Raw genomic sequence first — 16,389 nt, forward strand, 5'->3', positions numbered from 1 at the left:
TGGTGCTGCAGTAATGCCAGATCCCACACATGCACACACCCTTCCAACACACCCACTCCCCCCAGGCATCCCCTGCTCTTCCCCGCAGTGCCCCCCATCACCCTACACCTGCACGGTAAGGTGGGGAGCAGGAACTGGAGTAGGCTGCAGCTGGCTTTGGAGCTGTACGTGCCCACTGGCCACGGAGCTCCCACTCCGTCAGCTGGCCAACCACCCGAGCCCACCCTTAGAGAGGGCACAAATTTGGGTACTCAACCATGCCACCCACCTCTAGGAAACTTGCAGCAATTCAGTGCTTTTGAGACATCTCCCCTCTGCCAAACACTGCTGAAATTAGCCAAGGGATTCAACTGTCATTAGCAGGGGAAAGGAGCACACATACTAATATACACAGATGCAATCTTGTGTCAGTAGCCTAGAAAGCAAGTGGGTCAGTGCCTGCTGAGAAGGGACACGGGGGCAGAGGGGGAGAAGCGAACAGGCAGGAAGTTTTCCAGTTCAGGAAGGGGAGTGTCAGTGCTCATTGCAAACATTGCAATCTCCTCACTTCCCTACCAGTACAGTGAGTTCTGGTAGTGCAGCTCACGTTCAGGCTCCAAGATCCCAGCCAAAGCCCATTTGCTTTCTTCTGGGCTTTTCACATGTCAGGGATTGCCAAGGTCTACTCGGAAGAAGCTAATGGCTGCTCTCAGCACTGCTGTTCCTTCACCCTCCAACAGCACGAGCAGAGCTGCCAGCAGCTGTTCGAGTGCAGCAAAAAGCCAGAAGGGATGGTTTGTCCTGTATAAACACCCTAAAGCTCACATATGATACTTATTAAGATTGCTAAACCAAAGCTGGTTCACTCTCCCTTGTGCTGTGGGAAGAAAGAGTGAAGTGACATCTTTCCATCTCCAAAGCAATAACATTTTCTGGGGACATTACTGCCTGTTTCTTTGCCTCTTTTCCCGCTCATTTGCATGGGACTATGTCCACAGTATAGGGGTGGCTGCCTCTTTCACGAAAGGGCTGAACTAGCCTTGAAGTTACAGTGACACTGGCCAAGTACGTGCTCTGCAGTTGAGCTGAACGCAAGCAACCAGTGCAGGAATGCTGCAGTCACCGTGCCAGCATGATCCCCCCAAGGCACCTCTGAGCAGCCTGGAGTGGCACCGCTACACAGAGGACAGAAATGAAACCATCTGGCTACAAATCCCTTATGACAAAGTGGACACCCCCCTCAGCTGGGCAAGGTCCTTGACACACACAGGAGTATCTCTCACTCAAGGCAGGCAAGGGCAACTGCCTCCAATACTCTTTTTTTTTTTTTTTTTCTAAGGCATACGGTCAGTCTTCCAGAACAAACACATGAAGAAAAACTGACACACCATCATACCAAGAGACAGGGCAAAACTGGGGATGGTTCTAATTTCACAAAACCTCATCAGCTGCTGCAGCATAGGCTGCTCCAAGTTTAGATGACATTGCATCAGTCCTCTCTACCTTCTAGTCAGGAGAAGGAAGAAAAAAATACATCTACGCTAGTCTGCAAAAAAGCAGACACTAGGAAGGACTTTGGAGAAAACTAGCACTGAGATTTTATTTTTCCAAAACTAAATGCAATTGCCGGTTTTTTTCTTGTAAATCCATATTGCCAGCAGGATGCTGAAGAGGACTGAGTGAGTGAAGAAAATGGCATGAGTGACCCACCCTGCTTATCTTTGGCAGTATCTGCTTGTCCCCAAGCTACAGGCTCAACAGCCAACTCACAAGTTGAAGGGATCAGGAGAGAGGCAATTCAAAGCAGCCCCTTCACTCAGGTGCCTCAGGAAAACCAGTGAACAAAAGGATTCTAAGAAACAACTGGCTCCAAAACTCAACACAAGGGAGCTCTGAAAAGCACTGTGCTTTTAGACCATGCTGAAGAGCTCTGCTCCTGAGGCTGAGCAGTGCATAAGCACCAGGAGCGGAACAGGGCTCTACCACCTCTCCACTAGCCCTGGAGCAACATCCATCCTTGAGCAGGACAGTTCCCTGGGTCATTGCATGGAGTGAACCATCATGGACACAAGGTAAAGTCCAAAACTAACAGAAGAATGTCCTTCAGCCTTCTAAGCCTAGTACCCATGGCTGAAAGCAGCCATGTGTCAGTCACAGGCCACGCTATCACGACTAACAAGCTAAACAAAGCCATCTGTAACCCTAAAAATCAACAGATGTTGTTCCTCTGACTCATCCAGGCAAAGCAGGCACGAGGACAAACACAGGGAAGAGCAAAGATCCCAGCTTGTTCGCCATTCCTCAGTTTGCAAGCTCCCCAGCTCATTTCCAGGACTGCTGCTGAGCTGCAGAGGCTATGTGCTCATAGCAGCCAGGTTTTGGGGGGAAAAACATTGCTCACCTGGAATCCAAACACGTCATGCCAGCAACTGGGAGGGACTTGGCATGGAGGATCAGCCTAGGTATGTCATGGGGTATATGCTAGGATAGCATGGGATCAGCCTTCGGAAAGAGATCCATGTGGCACTGAGACTCCATCCACATGTAAGAGAGAGACAAACACATGAGCAAGAGTCACCCAACATCCACACACGCACATTGCAACACTCCTCCAGTGTGGGAAAGGGCAGAGTCAGCCCTGGTCTGCCCGGGGGAAGGCAGGCGGCTCAGAAGTCATGGTGCTGGGGTGCCAAAGCAGGTTCCAGCAGCAAAGCAGAAGGCAAAGCGCCTAGGGGTGAATGGGAACACACACTGCGCTGGCGAGCAGGGCAGAGATCAAACTATTATTCATCAATGACGGGAAAAATCACCAAAATAGAAATTTTGAAAGGTTCCAAAACTATTTGGGAAGTGGGGCCAAATTTGACTAATAGCTTCAGCCAAAATGGAGGAAATAATTAGAAAAACATTTAAACTTGTCATTTTTATTTGTTCTTATTTTCTTACTTTTTTTAACTGAAACATTTCACTTCGGAAATGATGAAACATTTTAGTCGCAGCAGGATCTTGGAGCCTTTATCCCAGTGAAACAGGAATGTTTATTCGGTTTGTCACTTACTGACTGAGTTAAATGTCAGGAGGAAATCTCAGTGTTGCTTTTTAATATAAAAATAAAAAGCATACAAGAGATTTTATCCGGTGGTACAGGGCACTAAAAGAGGAGAGCTAAACGGCTGAAGGCAAGCACCTTTCCTGTCCAGATCCTCAACTCCCCTGAAGTCCCAACAGAGGACCGAGCCGTGAAGGATTAGCCAACCTGCATGGAGAAGTGACAGGGTGACCTCAGGTGACGGGGAGGTCAGAAGAGAAGGGTCACTCTCAGGAGCCTCTCCCCTACCAACCCAAGGAGCTGCCCCAAAACGGCCCCAGGAACAGCAGGGTCAAGGGCAATGAAGGCTGGGAGGGACACCAAAGGCTGGTGTGAAAAGCTCCCCCAAATTCCCAGAATGGGAGAACTGGGGCCTTCCCTTGCTCCCGTGCCCAGGGGCACTGGGGAAAGCCACATCCTGCCTCTTCGGTCACATAGAGCAGCCTCTGCCAAGAAATCAGCCTCTCCCATGACCGGTGCCTTGGCTTTTTCTTATTTTAGGGTCTGATGAAAAGACTTGGGGTGTTCTCCAAGCTTTAACGAAGGGCTGAGTGCCACAGCCAAGAGACTCGGGATCCCACACTGCTCCCTCGCTCCCATGTGAGCCCAGATGTCCCACATGTTTCCTTCCCTCGCTCCCTCCCTCCATTTGAAATCCCTGCCCACACACCACCTAGATTTTGCAGATTCAAGGGCTCACCATCATAGTTTATTATTGCAGTTTCAGGAACAATAGCTCCTGCCATAGGTGGTACAATATCCACAACAGACCCTGAACTCCAGTCCACCTCCAGCTTGCCCCAAAACCACACAGGCCTTGCCCAGATAAAGACCTTTAACTACTCCATCCATGGGCCAAACACCAAGTCAGTGCTTTGAGCAGCCCTTAAACTAGCCAAGAGGGAACGACATCAAGTGATATTGTTTCTAAATGCCTGACCAAAGCCTGGCTCAGCCATTTACAAGCATTTGAGGAGCACACTCCATCTCCAAAGTCTCCCACCACAGGTCTTCTCAGGGCAGACATGGCTTTTGGGGTCTTGGTGTGGGGTATGGAGACCCCAGCATGTGTCCACATGAATGGCCAGCTGCTGGGAGGAGACAGACATGGTGATTACGGCAGGAAGGGAATTGGGAGCTGGGGCATGAAACCAGAGAGGGGAAACGTTTAAGCTTTAATCTTGAAACAGCTTCCTGATAGTAGATTTATGAGCAATGGGAATAGTCTCCTTTGCAGCAGGCTGGAAGCACTGTTGCACAGAGCTTTAAAAACAAGACCGGATAAAAGAACAGACTATAGACTTGAGGAATGGATTTTGCTTTGACCAGAAGATGGATAGGACCCAATGGTTCACTTCCACCTCTAGATACCCTGCCCATACATCAGCAGCAAATCTGACATCGGCCTGCTCTGGCATTTGCCCATTCACACAACCAACCAGCAGAGGTTGTCAGAACATGACTGCACTGCTCCGAAAGGCATCCAAACAAACATGACCAGCCTCAATTTCTATCCCCGCCCTCACCCCGCTGCAGCTGTGGAGGTGACCTCCTGGGGCTGCTACAGAACCTCATTTTTCAGCTAACGCTTGGGTGTAGTAGCCAGAACCAGGGGCTTGACACATCCGACTTTTGTGCGGGAGCCCACAGAAGGGGTATTTTCATTAATAGATGTGCATTGTTTAACTTGGACATTGAAGTAGCTGAACTTTTTCTGACTTGGTTCTCCCTGTATATATATCAAACTTTCCTGTAATCAACCTTTCCTTTTTTCCTGACTTGGCCTTTCCCAGTGAGTTCTTGGGTATTGATTTTCTTCAAAGTTGCTTTAGTGCTGCCGGAGGATGTTGAAGTGACAGCTCTGGCAATCCAAGCACTACGCTCACCCACGAAAGCCGTCCAGCTCAGGCAGCCGCAATGCAGGCTTCACAGCTACTTGCTCCCCCAGTCCCGCTTCCAACCTCAGGATGACCTGATTGCAGCAAGGGGTGCAAAAGCTAAGGCAGCCGACCAGAGCAGCACCTCTCTGTACCTAGCAGAGATTCCCCTCATTTCCTTCATGAGCATCCTCTAGCAACCACAGGTGAACATCAGGCTGCGTGCAACAAAAACCCCATCACATCAGGCAGGAGCAGCTGTGGGGATGCTCGACATGCTGAATGCACCTGGCTCCAATTCCATGCCCAGGAGGCTGCGGCAGAGCTTGCAACCCCAGGGGGTTTGTGCTCCACTCTCAGACCCTTCACCAGGGTCTGTTGGGAAGCTTGCCCGAGGCTCAGCTTCATAAAACTGTCAAGCCAGTGCCCTGAGAAGGGATTAGATGTGAAAGTCCGACCTCAGCTGAGTACAGCAAGTCAAAAGCACTCTGACTTCAGGCTTATTGCCCCACAAAAACATCAGTGAAATCATTTCATTAATCCCCAGGGCCTCCTTTCCTTCCTTCAGCCAAGCTGAAGCTTAAAATAGTATTTTGCATTCCTTGTATTTCATTCAAAAACTAATTAATACCCAATCAGCCAAATGCTCTTCTCACAGCAGCCTGACTCGATCATGCAACCTGCCCGCCCTTGGTTACAGCCAAAACACCATACAGGGCTCCCAGCTCCTCCCAAAAGACATTTCTGACAGAGCATCTGGCAAGAACTGCACTAAGGCAACAGAAAACAGCGAAATTAAAGCCCCACGTGCAATCTTACTTCTGTCCCACGTGCACACACATCGCTTACGTGCTCATAAACAAACTCAAGCTGTGGTAATTCCCAGACGCTGCAAGCATGGCTGCTCTTCACCAGCTTCTAGCAGCCCCTAAAGGCAAAACACACAAGTTACCTTCTGCCTCCTCTTGTTGGTACCTGCACTACAATGCAGGGCTGAAACCACACTCCAGCCTGCTTCTCTGGGCTCACAGAAACAGAGAGGCAATTTTCTATTTGGATAAAAGGGCCAGGCAAAGCCCTCAGATTCAGTGCAGGGAAGGGGACAGGAAAAAGGTGGAGCATGGGTCTTTCTTCATTTGGACTTCACAGCTATTTCTCACCCTCTTGGTAGCCCAGGTCAAACAACCAGGCTGCGCAGATGACAGAGCGTAACTGCAAAGGAAGGGATGCGAGCCTAAGCTGGGAAGGAAACCTCACCCTAGAGAGGTCCAAACACATCACTCCATGAGACATCCAGCCCCCTCGCTACAAGATCTCCCTTGCCTGAGGCCCATGCACTCCAGGCACAGAGGATCACAGACGAAGCGCTGGCTGTTTGTGTGCAGGGACTATGGAGCAGGAGAGGCTGTAACGAGTGGCCCAGACACACAGGGAAGACATGGCAGCTACAGAGGACAGAGCAGAGGTCGGCACATGCTGTCTCACACTGAACACCACACGTTTGAGATATCAGTTTGTTTTTCAGCCTGAACTTCCACCCACAGACAGGCTTTACGCTCCAGCCAGTCTCACAAGCAGCAGGCCTCACTCACTGCATTAGCAGGACAGATTCATTAATGCAACCAACAAGAACGTGTGGCAGCACCTCAGACCTGGAGTCGGCTTTGTGTTGGCTACAGCCCATGGCAGAGGACAAACCCAGTCCCCCGAGACTGGTGTCCCCGTCTCACGGCTCCTCCATCCATTCTGCAGTCTGTCCACGGCTGGAGGAAGCTGCCACCCACTGCAAAGGGCACAGACCAGTTCTTCCCATGGGCTATCAGTGGTAGAAAGACAAAGCCCTCCTGTGCCTCAGCTAGGCTGAGCCTGAAAATGTTTCCAAGTGATGATATGGAAAATCTTGTTGCCGGAGCAGCCACAATGAAATTCTGCCCATGGGACAACTCCAAGGCAAATTTACAGCTCTGTGCAACAGGAGCTGGCCCATCCCTTCAGCTTAGGCTGAGCACCTAGCAACCAGGCCTTGCATTTACCGCTTAAAAAAACCCCCAAACATACAAAAAACCCACAACAAGTGCACCGGATCCCTGCAAAGGGCTCTATCTTCTCCAGCAGACAGCCATGAAGAGGCAGAAGCACCAAACCCTCTCCCCCCAAACCAGGAACCCCTCAGAAGTCACGAGATGAAGGTCCATAGGTGTTGTTTTCCTGTCCCTCAAGCCATGACAAACCCTGCTCCCGCTCCAGAGCGTGGCCTGGGACAGCAGCGGGTGCCAGGCCCTGCTGAGCCTGCATCCCTCACAGGAGGCCACCCAGGAGCTGCCCCAAAACGGAGAGAAGCCCTGCAGAGCCACAGCGAGGGGTGCCACCTCTCGCCAGCGCAAGGACCGTGCACCGGCCTCCCCTCCCCAGCGCCGGGGCAGCAGCACCGTCCGCCGCCACGGCCAGGCCGCTCCTGAGGGCCTCCCCCATCAGACAGGCCCCGGCACCCCCAGCAAGGGCTCGGGGCCTCCCGCAGCCGGACAGACGCGGCCCTCAGCGGCCCCTCGCAGAGCCCGGCCGGGCGCCCGGCTCCGGTCCCAGGGAGCGGGCTGCGGCCCTGACAGCGATAATCACCTCCTACCCCTGCCCGCTCCGCCCGCCGCTGTGAGGCGCTCACGCCTCAGCGGGCCTTTTATACCCGCCCCGGCCAGCCTAGCGCCTCGTCACGTGGTCCCGCCCTGCCCCTGACGTCATCAGCGTGTGCGGCAGCATGGCGGCGCCCGTGGCGGCGGGGGTGGCGCCGGTCCGTGCCCGGTGAGTGCGGGCCTAGGGCTGCCCCGTCCCGCCCCTGCCCCGCCGTAACCCCCGCGGTACGCGCCTGGCCCCTCCATAGCCCCCCCCGGTCCCGTTCCCAGCCCCTCCATAGCCCCCCAGTCCCCTGCTCGGCCCCTCCATAGCCCCCGGGTACGTGCCCGGTCCCTCCGTAGCCCCCCCAGTCCCGTTCCCAGCCCCTCCATAGTGCGCCCGGTACATTCCCGGCCCCTCCATGCTCCCCCCCCCAGTACGTGCCCAGCCCCTCCATGGCCCCCCCAGTCCCGTTCCCGGCCCCTCCGTAGCCCCCCCGGTACATTCCCGGCCCCTCCGTGGCCCCCCAGTCCCATGCTCGGCCCCTCCATAGCCCCCGGCTGCCTGCCCGGCCCCGCCACAGCCCCCTGGTCCCGTTCCCAGCCCCTCCATAGTGCCCCCTGTACGTGCCTGCCTCCTCCATACCCCACCCGGTACATGCCCGGCCCCACCATAGCCCCCCAGTCCCGTTCCCGGCCCTGCCATAGCCCCCCGGTATGTGCCCAGCCCGTCCCTAGCCCCCCTGGTCCCTTTCCCAGCCCCAGCAGCCCCCCTGGTACGTGCCTGGCTCCTCCATAGCTGCCCCGGTACATGCCTGGCTCCTCCATATCCCCCCAGTCCCATTCCTGGCCCCTCTACAGCCCCCCCGCTACGTACCCAGCCCTTCCATAGCCCCCTCGGTCCCGTTCCCGGCTGTGGCAGCCCCCCACCCCGCAGGCAGTCCGCTCTCCCCGTCTCCCCACCGTCGCTGGGCTCACAGGGGTGCTGGGTCTCCGCAGGTTCCTTGCCTCCAAGGAGCAGTTCCATGCCTACCTGCGGGCCGGGGGCCAGCCTTGTGGCCAGGCGGGTGGCGAGGGGGAGGACGAGGTCGAGAAGAAGGAGGATGAGGTCGAGAAGAAGGAGGACGAGGTCGGCAGCTGCCTGAGCGAGCCCCCCGCCAAACGGCTGAGGTCAGAGGACCTCAGTCAGGACGGGGAGAGGCGAGAGGATGCTGGAGCAGCGGAGAAGGAGCCCGCGGAGCGGAAGCGGGCCCGGGGGCAGAACAAGAGCAGGCCGTGTATGAAACCCAACCACTACGAGCAGAGCAGGCTGTGCCCGTCGGTAACGCAGGTAGGACGTGGGGACCCTGCTCCGCGCTGCTCTGGGCTGGGGGATCTGGGACCCTGCTGCACCCTTCCTGCTCAAGGGCTGAGTTTATTTTTAATCCTAGGAAAGCGCATTGAAGATCGAGCTGCACTGGGGCAAACTCCCAGCAGGGAGAGCGTAGTGGGGGGCTGTGCTGGCAAAACTGCCTCCGTGGACTGGGTGGGAGAGGGTGAAATGAGATGAGCTGAGCGGGGTGAGTAAAGTGTGAAATTGTTCCTCATGAGGGTGGTGAAACACTGGCCCAGGTTGCCCAGAGGAGCTGTGGCTGCCCCCTCCCTGGCAGTGCTCAAGGCCAGGTTGGATGGAGCTCTGAGCACCCTGGGCTGGTGGAAGGGGTCCCTGCCCATGGCGGGGGGTTGGAACCAGATGATCTTTAAGGTCCCTTCCAACCCAAACCATTCTATGATTCCCTGAAGCGGTAGCGCTAAAATGTCCCCTCAGGTGGGTACGTCACTGCCCTGCCGCGGCACGTTCCAGCAGTCAGCTTCCTGGGAGCGTTTCATGGGGTGCCGGATGTCAGCTGGGGAGCGATGGGTGCTCAGGGCAGTTGTGGCCCCTCTCTGAGCCGGGGCAGACCCAGGCTCACCTCGCTTGTGCTGGAAGGTACGGGCATGCTGGGGCAGGCAGGCAGAGGGCAGAGTTTTTAACGTCCTCTTTATTGTTCTAAGGGGTGTGCAGAGAAGTGCTACTTTGGCCCGCGGTGCCGCTTCCTTCACGACGTTGGCGAGTACATGGCCGCGAAGCCGGCCGACCTGGGGCGCAGCTGCGTGCTCTTCGAAACCTTCGGCAAGTGCATTTACGGCGTCACCTGCCGCTTTGCCCAGGCCCACCTCGGGGACGGCTACCAGAACGTCGTCAACACCGACCTGGCCAAGCAGTGGGAAGGGAAGTCGCTGGTGAGGAACAACCTCTCCAAGGACCTCCAGCACCAGCTGCGCAAGAGGAAGTTTAGCTTCAGGAAGGCTGACGAGTATCTCCGTGGTCTGGCCAAGCCCCACGGCAGCGGTGGGAAGGGAGACAAAGCCACAGGGTGCTCTACAGAGGAGCAAGAAGTGTCCAACTGCACAGCACCCCACGAGGGCCTGGGAGACAGCCCCCAATGTTCTGTGCTGCCAGAGCCGGGAGAAGATCCCAAACCAGACGCCCTGCAGAGTCCCGGCCCCACAGGCAGCGAGGAGGCTTCTGCCATCAAAACAGCAGGCTCGGTGACAGATGAAGATACTATAAAGCTGCGGGCACGTGAGAAGAAGAAGGTGAGAGTTCGGTCAAGGGCTGCCATCTCTTGTGTACCTGTCAAGTGGTTGCGATTGTGCTTGGGAAGACAGAAGAGACCTCTTAGCTGGGTGAGAGGCAGGCAGAGGACGGAGCTGCCTGGGGACCGCGTTACTGTCGTGAGGGGAAGGATGCAGGAAGGTGAGCTCTTGGGGCCGTGGTTTTGTCCTTGGAGGGGTGAGAAACAAGAGAAGCTGCAGCCCCTTGCCCGTGAAGAAGGGTAGGGGCTGAGCTGTTGGTGAGGGTGGAAATGATCTGCAAGGAGAGCTGAGGCAGGGGCTGGTTGGTTTGTGCCGCACGGTGCTCTCCTGGGGTGAGAGCATTGCCTCCTTCCTCTCCACCTTGTCCCCTCCATCCTTGCATCCATCAGCTGGTCTTGCATCCCTCTGTATCCGTAACTGCTTTGAGTTTTCTTCAAGCTGAACAGTGAAAACAAATTGAGCTGTTCAAATTTCTAGTTCTTTTATCCAAACGATACGTTCTCGGGGAATAGTTCAAGTTCCTGAAGAAAACCAGTGATTTCCTGGGTTTCTCACTCAGTTTTACCCAAGGCAAGTGATAAAATTGCTAACTGGAATATCTTCCTGTTTAACCATTGCTGCTTCAGCTCTGCTGACATGCTCCTCCATCCTTGTTTTCCAGCTGGAAATCCAAGGCAAGCTCTACTTGGCTCCACTGACCACGGTAGGTAGCTAATTCTCTCTTTTTGTCAAAATTTGCCATTGCCACGTTTGGAACAGGGCAAATCTCCTGACAAACCATCTCTCTGCTGTCCCTTTCAGTGTGGTAACCTCCCTTTCCGAAGGATATGCAAGCGCTTCGGGGCAGACGTCACCTGTGGAGAGATGGCTGTGTGCACAAACCTGCTTCAGGGCCAGTCCTCCGAGTGGGCTCTCCTCAAAAGGCATCACACCGAAGATGTTTTTGGGGTGCAGGTGAGTGTTGTCATCTTGATAACCAAAGAAATGACAACTTGCTTTTGAGGAGAAAAGCTGCTGGACTCATGAGACCTGTCCCCTCTTCGGTAGCTGGAGGGAGCATTTCCAGACACGATGACCAAATGTGCAGAGCTCCTGAACCAGACAATTGAAGTGGACTTTGTAGACATCAATGTTGGATGTCCCATTGACCTGGTCTACAAGAAGGTAGGAAGATGTTCTGTGTTTTGCTGCCTGCAGTAGATGCTCATCTTTTGCCTCATGCCCTGGTACCTGATCTGCTCCTGCCAGTCTGATCCAGAGCTCCCAGTTCATTTATGGAAGTCACTAGACTTCAGCGAGAAGGCAGTAAGCTGTTGAGAGAGCAGGGAGTGCTGAGCTGTCTCCCTGGCAGCAGGCAGAAGTTGGGAGGGAAAAGAGCTGTGGGGATTTTTTGTTGGAGAGTCCCCTTGCTCCATGTCTTGAGATGCTTTAAGTCTTGCCTGCGTCCCCTAAGCAGAGAGCTGCTGTTGGGCAGCTCAGAGGAGGCTCTTCACTACACAAGGAGGCCGAAGGTCTTGACTGTGCTGCTTTTTGTCCCCCAGGGAGGAGGCTGTGCTCTAATGACTCGGTCCAACAAGTTTGAACAGATTGTCCGAGGAATGAACTCGGTGAGTTGGAGCGCCTGCAGGCAGCGGGAGATGAGCCGATGGAGCCGACTCCTGCCTCAGCCTGGCCTCTCTCTCCCATTTTTTCAGGTGCTGGATGTCCCGCTGACTGTGAAGATACGGACGGGGGTGCAAGAAAAGATTAATGTGGCTCATAAAATAATCCCCAAGATCCGGGAGTGGGGAGCATCCATGGTCACGGTACAGGGCTACTTGCTGTGGCGTGGGATTTTTGGCTGGTGTCTGGGGAACTCTGCTTGTATGTCAGCCTAGAGCACGACATTGGGGTGGCCTTACCCCTCCCCACAGCTGAGCACCTCTTTCAAACACCTTTCATCAGCTTTTAGTGTTTTGTGCTAATAACAGAATAAAATTCAGATGCTTTCGTATTTAGGGCGTTTTCCTAAGTGCTCCTGAGTCTCGTATCCGTTTCAAAGCGAGATGGTTCCTGCAGTGCTCTGGAACAGCGGTGTCAGCCGAAGAAGTCTTGTTATAGCTGGGCTGGGGAAGTGATGGGACCATCTCATTTGCATGGGGATGAATAGTTCCTGCCCACAGTGAATGTTCCCTTGCATTGTGAACAGTCACTTCTTGCTCTGGCTCGCAGATAGCCGAAACATTACTTGGAAAGCCTCCAGCCCTCTCAGCTCCGCTGACCACTTCCCCTGTCAGCAGCTGGCTGGGCTGTACATCCAGAGGGATCACAGAATCACAGAATCAGTCCAACCCTCCTGCCGAAGCAGGGTCACCTACAGCAGGCTGCACAGGACCTTGTCCAGGCGGGTCTTGAATATCTCCAGAGAAGGAGACTCCACAACCTCCCTGGATCCTTTACTCCAGCCTAGTGTCACGGTCCTTGCTGAAGCACGTTCTTCCACCATTCCCCTTCTGCCCTGCCTCCTCCAGGGCATTCGGTGAGGTCTCACTGTGAGTTTCTTCCCCAGCTTCATGGCCGGTCAAGGGAACAGCGGTACACGAGGAGCGCTGACTGGGACTACATAGCAGAATGTGCTAAAATAGCGAGCCCCATGCCTCTTTTTGGTAGGTGTTGCTGTTGTTTTGACACGTGGACTGAACGTGCCATGTGTTTGAATTGAAATATCTTTAAAAAAGAAAAAAACAGGCTCCCAAGGACGTTTAGCCTTGGGGGTAAGGTTGGCGTATCCCTGCTGCTGCTACTGACATGATGGAGTGAGTTACCAGTAACACCTGTGCAGCCCAGGTCTGCCTGTGTGTTTGGGGCCAGGCGTGACCAGCACTGAGCGGAGCAGGAGGGGAAGGGACAGGCAGGACACAAACCACTTCGTTTTCAGCAGGTGCTCTCTCCCTTGGGCACCGTGGCACCGACAGTGCCAGCTGAACCTGCAGGGCAGGAGTTGGCAGTGGAGAAGAAGAGAGAAAGCTCTGCTTTTCCTTGCAAGGGGAACATTAATCAGAAACGTCCCTGGGAGTCTCTAAACGTGAGCCCCAGAGTCTTCTCTGGACAATCTGTCTCTTCGACCCTGTGTCCATTTTGAATTTTATCCCATGCCTGGATTAACTCATTTTGACTTGCCCTCATGTATCACTTTGACCTTTGGCTTATCCCTTCCTTCTGGCCAGGAAACGGTGATATTTTGTCCTACGAAGATGCTAACCGAGCCATGCAGATGGGTGTTTCGGGAGTCATGATTGCAAGGCAAGTGCCTGTGTTTCCCCTTTGCTTCTGAGCCCTGTTGCTGTAAGAGTAAAAAAACAAATTAAAAAAATACGTAAACAAATCCAAAACACGAGAAGTTTCCTCTTGGTGAAACTACTCTTTGAAAGTTGCTAAAATCGGTTTGCATCTGTGGGAACTTACAGCAGCTTCCTGTTGAAGAAAGAAAAATTTAAAGCAGCGTTGGCTGGCAAAGAAGTGCTGAAAAGTCTCTGAAGTGGTTGGCGTCTTCAGAAGCATCAGTCACGGGAATAACAATGCGCCTTTTTTTTCGCTGCAGAGGGGCACTCATCAAACCGTGGCTTTTCACTGAAATTAAGGAACAGAGACACTGGGATATCTCCTCCAGCGAGAGATTTGAAATCCTCAAAGACTTCACCAGCTATGGCCTTGAGCACTGGGGGTCGGATACTCAGGGAGTGGAGAAGACCAGGAAGTTCCTGCTGGAGTGGCTCTCGTTCCTGTGCAGGTACTTCTCCCTGGCCGAGAGGCTCTTCAGCGCAGCAGGCCTCTACCATTTGCACGACAGCACACGCTGCCTTTACATTTCATTGCAGGTATATTCCGGTGGGCTTATTAGAACACCTACCTCAGAAAATTAACGAGCGGCCGCCTTACTACATGGGGAGAGACTATCTGGAGACGCTGATGGCAAGCCAAAACGTGGACGATTGGATTAAAATAAGGTAATAAAGCACTGAGTTTCATTTAAATTGCTGAAAAGGGATGTTGCAGAGCCCCAGAAAGTCATGGTGCCTGCATGCATCCTCCACAGAGGGGGTGATGACTCTTTCCCAGCAGTTTAAGAGATTGTAAGAAAGCAGCAAGGATTAACCCCTGTGGCCAGCAGAGCGAGGGAGGTGATTCTGCCCCTTTACTCCGCTCTCGTGAGACCCCCACCTGGAGTCCTGCGTCCAGCTCTGGAGCCCCCAACATAAGAAGGACATGGATGTGTTGGAGCGGGGCCAGAGGAGGCCACAAAGATGATCTGAGGACTGGAGCACCTCTCCTGCGAGGACAGGCTGAGGGAGCTGGGGCTGTTCAGCCTGGAGAAGAGAAGGCTCTGGGGTGACCTCAGAGCAGCTGCCAGTGCCTGGAGGGGCCGACAGGAAGGATGGAGAGGGGCTTTTCACAAGGGGGTGTAGTGATAGTGATGCTGTTTTTCAAGTGGAACCTTCCCACGTTAGGCTGCACAAAGCTTTGTAGCCTGTGGTCTTTGCAGTGCCATGTAATAGACATTTATCGCCTTAAGAACTCAAAATTTTAAAGTAGTTTAGCTTTATTCATTAAAGCTCATTTTAAGGAGACGCTAACCAGGAGCAGGGTTCTCTGAGCACACTCCATTTCTGTGTTTGTGCTGTAGATTCGGGCTCTTGCTATGCAATTCTGTGCCCTGCTGGATGCTCCTCCTCTCTAACGTCTCTCATGGAAGCTTTTAGTGATGCTATATTGAACTGGCATCCAGGAAATCAGTTAAGCCGCCTTGACTCGAAAGAACATTACTCTGCACTGAAAATACAGTGCATGTTCCAAAGTGTGAAATAGTTCAGGTCTTAAGCTAGGATAAATCTGATCGCAATAGTACTGGCTTACATCATTTTAAGATCTGACCTTAATATTTTTTGGCACTAATAGGGTTTTGGCTCTGCACAAGCACAGCGAGAGGTGGGGAGGAGCTTTGTGAAGGCTGGTGTTGATTTTAGGCATGTCACTGCCAGCGGTGAGGCTGGTATTCAGGTCACCAAACTTCAGAACCCATTTTGCCATCGGTGACTCCCCAGCAAGAGGGGCATTGCCCTTGTCAGGAGGCTGCGTCCCTCCAGCACCACGGTTCAGGGTTCAAGCTCAGCACCAGAGATGGTTTTCTTTAAGGCTTGGTTTAATGCATCCGACTGCAGTCACCATCCGTGTAGAGGATGCCAGGGCCATCCATGGGGCCATGCCATAGCTGGGTACCGGTGGCTCTGTCCTGCTGAACACAAACCTCTCCTTATTTGTTTTGGTTGTGATTTTGTTCTTCCTTTCTTCCAGTGAGCTCCTTCTGGGACCTGTACCTACCAGCTTCACCTTCTTGCCTAAACACAAGGCAAATTCCTACAGATAGGGCTGGTGAGGCCCCTTCCTACGGCATCGAGTCAAGACGAGGCAGTAGGACGGTGTGTGTTGAGCGGGGTTGCTCAGCTGCGCTCTGAAAGGAGATAAAGTTTTATGTTTTTAGAAGTGTGGTTGTCTTCACGCCCCCAGCATCGGTCCCGGCCACAAGTTACGCAGCAGATGGCCTTGCGCAGTCTTGCAGCCAGAGGTGCCTCGCTAGCAGAGAGCAATCTGTTTAATTAACAGGATACAAGCCAGTGTGGAGTCCTGGCTGGACGAGAGGGGACATAGTTTGGTGCGTTGAGCAACCCAGGTTCTGATCCGGGAGTGAGCCTTGGGAGCGGCTGACACGGAACCCTGCTGGGAAGGCAGAGCGACGAGCTCGGGACACTGGAGCAGGGGGAACATCACCGTTTCCTGCCACACTGTCACTTCCTTCCTGCCACGTTGTTGTTTCCTGCCACAGTACTGTTTTCACTTCGAGATGCAGCTCTGCACCAATCACAACGAGTTGCAGTAGTTTTGCCTATATGGGGTTTTAACCATTCAGATGCTGTAATAGTTTTGCTATATAAACCTTGTTTTGCTGACTAATAAAGGTGTACGATCATACTCATATTGGGGTCACATCGTTACAACGGGTCCGTAACCCACGCCTACATTTGGTAGCAGAGGATGGACGGTTTCCCTGCAGGAGGCCCTCGGTCTGCGGTGAGCAGCTAGAGAGGAGGCGTGGGAGTAACGGCTGGGAGGGTCCTGCCTGGGTGCGAACGCGCAGGGCAGGTACGGACGGCCGACTCCCAGGGATTTTCGAGCCATACTGGGG

At 53.7% G+C, this 16,389-nt stretch overlaps 1 protein-coding gene across 1 annotated transcript; it reads left to right on the forward strand.

Annotated features, from left to right (window-relative positions):
* The first annotated feature begins 7,674 nt into the window (after positions 1-7,674).
* Positions 7,675-16,157, forward strand: DUS3L (dihydrouridine synthase 3 like). The gene is made up of 13 exons (XM_075444141.1): positions 7,675-7,740; positions 8,550-8,880; positions 9,585-10,169; positions 10,831-10,872; positions 10,971-11,123; positions 11,217-11,333; positions 11,711-11,776; positions 11,864-11,974; positions 12,718-12,814; positions 13,376-13,451; positions 13,750-13,938; positions 14,027-14,155; positions 15,501-16,157. The coding sequence occupies exons 1-13, from the start codon at positions 7,697-7,699 to the stop codon at positions 15,571-15,573; spliced, it is 2,013 nt and encodes a 670-aa protein (XP_075300256.1). The 5' UTR covers positions 7,675-7,696; the 3' UTR covers positions 15,574-16,157.
* The last annotated feature ends 232 nt before the right edge of the window (positions 16,158-16,389 follow it).

This window comes from Opisthocomus hoazin, chromosome 27 (genome assembly GCF_030867145.1).
Source record: "Opisthocomus hoazin isolate bOpiHoa1 chromosome 27, bOpiHoa1.hap1, whole genome shotgun sequence".
NCBI lineage: Eukaryota > Metazoa > Chordata > Aves > Opisthocomiformes > Opisthocomidae > Opisthocomus > Opisthocomus hoazin.

Bases quoted from the DNA above. Each gene is read 5' to 3' on its own strand.
- DUS3L (XM_075444141.1), top strand. From the start codon at position 7,697: ATGGCGGCGCCCGTGGCGGCGGGGGTGGCGCCGGTCCGTGCCCG. The intron at 7,741-8,549 runs GTGAGTGCGGGC...GGGTCTCCGCAG, and splicing joins GTGGCGCCGGTCCGTGCCCG to GTTCCTTGCCTCCAAGGAGC. The intron at 11,124-11,216 runs GTGAGTGTTGTC...CCTCTTCGGTAG, and splicing joins AAGATGTTTTTGGGGTGCAG to CTGGAGGGAGCATTTCCAGA.